The 4,779-nt window shown below is 37.2% G+C and overlaps 2 protein-coding genes across 2 annotated transcripts in view; both read right to left on the reverse strand.

Annotated features, from left to right (window-relative positions):
- The window catches only part of wu:fa19b12 (uncharacterized protein LOC560551 homolog), a 2,813-nt gene extending 1,753 nt beyond the window's left edge, over window positions 1-1,060 (reverse strand). Inside the window, exon 1 of the mRNA XM_035659278.1 lies at window positions 516-1,060. Within this exon, the coding sequence (XP_035515171.1) occupies window positions 516-899 (384 nt within the window). The 5' untranslated portion in view covers window positions 900-1,060. The remainder of the gene's footprint in view (window positions 1-515) is intronic.
- A 2,745-nt stretch (window positions 1,061-3,805) lies between these two features.
- Window positions 3,806-4,204, reverse strand: carnmt1 (carnosine N-methyltransferase 1; the record flags this gene model as incomplete). The annotated part of the gene is given in 2 exon segments (XM_035658131.1): window positions 3,806-4,000; window positions 4,101-4,204. Coding segments are annotated over 2 exon segments (299 nt in total), but the record flags the coding sequence as incomplete, so codon positions are not given.
- Window positions 4,205-4,779: the final 575 nt, after the last annotated feature.

The raw sequence follows: 4,779 nt of genomic DNA on the forward strand, positions 1-4,779 counted from the left end.
AAAAAAAAAAAAACATACTTTGGCCTTCATAAAACTTGAAGCCTATCAGACGTTTTGTATAGGAATTCAAAATAAATTATTATAATGTATGTGGCTGTAATTTAATTATCAGCCGACAATGAATCTGCCCTGATAATTATCGTGTATTACTATTAGATAGACATTTTATGTTATACAACCCCCTCAGCATTAGTAACATGTCCCACACAAACAAAATCTTTGTCCCACATTTGGTTTTTAGGCATCTGGTCACCCAAACTTTAACTAAATCAGAGCCATATAGAGAGATTTTTACAGGAAGTTATACATTATACATTCACAATATAGTATAAATACATAAATATAATATATATCATATATATAAAAAGAGCTTTACATTGACAATATAAGACGTATAAGGAGCTATAAAGTGGGTAAAGGGTGACATCTAGTGGACATTTACCACCATTACACCCACTCACTTTCTCTGAACAGCCTCATTGTGACTTTTTTTTCCTACATAATCAATAACCTACTTTATCATTAACTTTAGGACCAGCAGTCTCCGAGCTCGTGCCGTCCTCTCGAGTCCGTTTCTTGGAGCTCGTGGCCGCGCTCGAGCTGCGACGCTCCTGGAAACTTCCAGAAGAAGTCTGCACCGTCAAAACACTCGCTGCATGCTTCCTAGTGTCGCAGTTTGTGGCCCTGCGGAACGGAGCTGCTCCTTCCTCCTCCGGTTCCTCGAAGTAGTGCGGCCTCTTCCTGGAGCGGCTGCCCAGCAGAGCGAGCAGGGACGGCGGGCTCACACCCCCGGTCGGAGCCAGGCTCCCCAGCTGCATGTCAACACTGCAGACCGAGCGGTGGCATCTTTTGGAGGGAGAGTCGTGCAGCAGGGTGTCCTCTGCGCGTCTCTTCGCCATTAATGTGAGCTGTGTGCGCGGAAACTTTACAATAAAAGAGTCAAAAGTCAAAATAAACACGTGGTTTTTGTGGCTTTAGCTGCTTTTTGCTACCTGATGCTGAGCAGTGATGCGTTCAGGTGCAGACGCGAAACAGAGAGCAGTAAGATTACTGCGATGCGTCCGGGTAACCAATCAGAGGAGAGCAGCGCTGTTAAACCCCGCCCACCTGCATCCTGTCTGCATGCAGACCATAATCATATAAAGAAATACATTTACATAAAACTGTAAATTAAAATGTATTCCTTAAAATTAATTCATAAGAACAAGATTTACATTTTAATTTAAATAACAACACAAATGTAGAAATAAGAGCACCTAGTTTTATACTTGTATGCATTATTGGCTTTTGAAAAATAAACTAATTTCTTGTTATTAATATAAAAAAATTAACAAAATATTACATACACAAATGTTGATTTGCCAATTTAATTCCAGTGGGGCAGGCACTGACAAATTAGTTCACATTAATAAATAAATAAATAAATAAATAAATAAATAAGAAAGCTTAAAAATGCCCCTGCTAGAAAACGTTGTGCACTTATAATAATTATATTAATATAATTTATTCTATCCCCCTGTTCAGTTTTTGTTAAAGTTGTTATTATTTTATTCTGTTGTCATTGTGTTGACTAAAATTAATATTACAGTAGGAGATGTGATCCATGTTGGGAAAAAAAAGGGTAATGTGTTTTAGATGGTACAAAGTGAGTTTGTTATTGTACCTTATTTCTTATTAATAAAGACACAAAAAAAAACTTAATCCAGACTAGATTTTTGTAATTAGGAGTTTAGACTGGATTTAATGAGTTCATTTCAGAAACTGTTGACCAGACATCCGTTAAGGAAAGTCTACTATTATATTCCATTTTCTGTGTAATTTCTGGTTTTATTTCTCTATAATTTGCTATCTTTACACATATTGCACTGTATGGTATCATATTCAGAGGCACTATAGAAATACATATTTTAAACCAGGGGTCTCAAATTCAACTAGGTTTAGGGTCCACTGCTGGTATAATCTCTTAGTATGACAGTGTAATATTCTTAAAATATTTCCATACTTAACTAAAATCATTTTATATCATCCTCGTTGTTCGCAGCCAAACAGCAATTGTACATATTTGCTGGGACAGAATTGTGCTTTTATGTGTCTATGAAGAGGTAGTTGACATTGATATGAAGCAACTAGAAAATAACAATTATAATAATCTTGCAGTCCAGATTATATTTTTGACATCATGTCGTGGGCCAGAGGGAGGAGGATGGAGGGTCGACAGCCTCCCCAATGCGAGGTATAAAATTCTGTTGCAGGAATATTGAGTCATTTTCTCGGCTCAAAAGTAGTCAAAAAATATAAAACACACACTATTGTACCTGTTTTTTTATTTTTTATTTCAAGATGTCACTACTCTCCCCAGACTGCTTCAGCAGCAGTAATACCAAGAAAAAGACGAAGGACACGACCTCAGTCTCAAAGGCAGCTACAGTCCTGACTGTAATGATCTACTTTCTGTGTTGCCACGTGACGGGCTGGTATCAATTCAGGTCATGTTGTCTGCTTATTGCACAGGTACCATTCAGTCTAGGCTAAATAACATATCATTTATTAAAATGTTACTCATATACGTTTTACAAAAGCTAACTTTGCCTCTAACATTGAACATTTCATTTAAAAGTTCACATCATGAAATAAATGTTGATCCAAAATGACATTTCAGCATTTACACATGTTGGGTTGTAACAGTTATTCATACATGTATTTAACTGAATTACATCACTTTCTAACTCTAAAAAAAGACCTTCATTTTCAAGCGTTACAGGAGGAAAAGCACAGGTGTAATTAACCTTGTGAATAATGGCTGTATTTATGTTTGTGACACTTCAGTCGAGGTGCTACGCCATTAACGTTATTGGTTTCACCTGTGTGATTCTCCTACTACGACTGGCCAACGTAGGGAAATGTATCCATTATGGTTCAGTATGAATTAAGGTGCATGTAGCCTCCTTATCACACCTGTAACCTGCCTCCTAAATGATGAACAAGCACACACAAAACATGTTCGCTTTTTCAGTCCTTGCACCAAAAAAAAACCAAACACTTAAATTGGCCCTGAGCTGCACTTTAGTGCCGTTCTGTTGGTGTTAAAATGTTATCAAACTTAAAACAGTAAAACTCTGGAGATTAAGATTTGTTAAAATGTTTGGCTTTATTCCAAAGTGTGATTAGAAACCAATAAAAAGAAAAGTTGATGAAAGTCAATTTTAAAACAAATTATTCCTGAAAGGCTGAAACACGTTTTGATTACATTTTCGGTGTGGACTGATGATCCGAATGCAAATGAGTAGATATAGTTATTGGCACCATTGTTGAAAAAATAAATACATTTCAAAAGCAAAAAGTTCACATCACGCTGTCCTATCACTCTCTCACACACACACACACACATACATACACATACACACACTCTCAGGCAGTTAAAGTCAGTGGAGATGAGATTAAGTAAGACCGCGGTTAAAAGAAATCTACTCTTCCTGGTTTGTAGCTGACACACAAACCACTAAAACAAAAGGTATCATCACAAATCCAGGTATGAAGAGATTCCAGGTGTAATACAGTCCTGCAATATTTCATATTACATTCTACAATTTGAGTCATATTCAGGCGCTTCACCTGGCCAGGAAAAAAAGAAACCTGGTGGGTCGGGCACATTTCTCCACAAGATGCATCTTAAAAACTAATATATGACAAAAAGGAAATGTATAGGGTTTTTTTTTTTCTTCTTCTGGGTCCATTTTCTTCTTCTTTGCCAGTTTAATCTTCACTTAGTCCTCTAAGTTTACCGTTTCAGTCGAAGGATTTCCTGTCACGTCAGGCTGTCGGTTCCTTCTCGCCGCGGTGACTTCGCGGCCGGCGGAGAGCTCTGTTGTTGGTCGTCTTCCTCGCAGTCAAAGTACAGGTCTGCAGGTTTTCGTGCCACGAAGAAGACGCAGTCGTAAATGTATCTCAACATGGAGCGGTCGTTCTCTGTGTAGGTGGTCTGAACCGACTCTCTCTCCACCTGCGGGAGAAATAGAAATACCGTTTTACAATTGGAACAAGATTTTCTGAAGACAAACATGATGTTAAGTCAGGAATATGAAGTAAAGTCATTGGCTTACCTCTAAGTGGAAGCCAAAGTTAACAATGGCTGTTCTAATGTCTTCGTAGCTAAGTTCAACTGAGAGCTCATTGGCCATGTTCTCAAAGTGGTACAGCAGTGGACCTGAAGACACATCCAAGGTTTAAACTTTGAGATCATTTTTCTGGGAACCAAAAAGGTTATTACTCTTTAAGCTTTTATGATTTACTTGGTCATAAGACGAGTCATACAACTGCACTTTCTGTTGAATAAGACAAATCACCCAGAATCCAATTCATGGAGAATTTTGTTGTCAACTTGTGTTATTTTGTTTTGTTTGCAGATGACAGATACACACACACACACACAATTGGATTACTGATGTGATTAAAAGGGAGTCTGGTGAGAACATTTTCCACTAACTAACAGACTCTAAAGAATCACCATTTGAAGTGATAACGAAGTTAAGCCGAAGTGGGAACACTAAAGATTGATATCAGAAACAAGTAACAAAAATACACATCTAACAGTGAGAGTGGAAAAAGAGCAGATTTTGCTATATTTCTAATACTTACAGGTGGTGTGTTTGTCTTTTTAAAACGTCCAAAGTTCCCACAGCTACTCATGGAAAGCATTTTGTTTGCCAGTACAGTTTAAATTAATGAATATATATATATATATATATATATATATATACACACATACTGTTGTTTACTAAA

Source organism: Morone saxatilis, unplaced genomic scaffold (genome assembly GCF_004916995.1).
Source record: "Morone saxatilis isolate NCDOM2014 unplaced genomic scaffold, NCSU_SB_2.0 Contig16, whole genome shotgun sequence".
Lineage (NCBI taxonomy): Eukaryota > Metazoa > Chordata > Actinopteri > Moronidae > Morone > Morone saxatilis.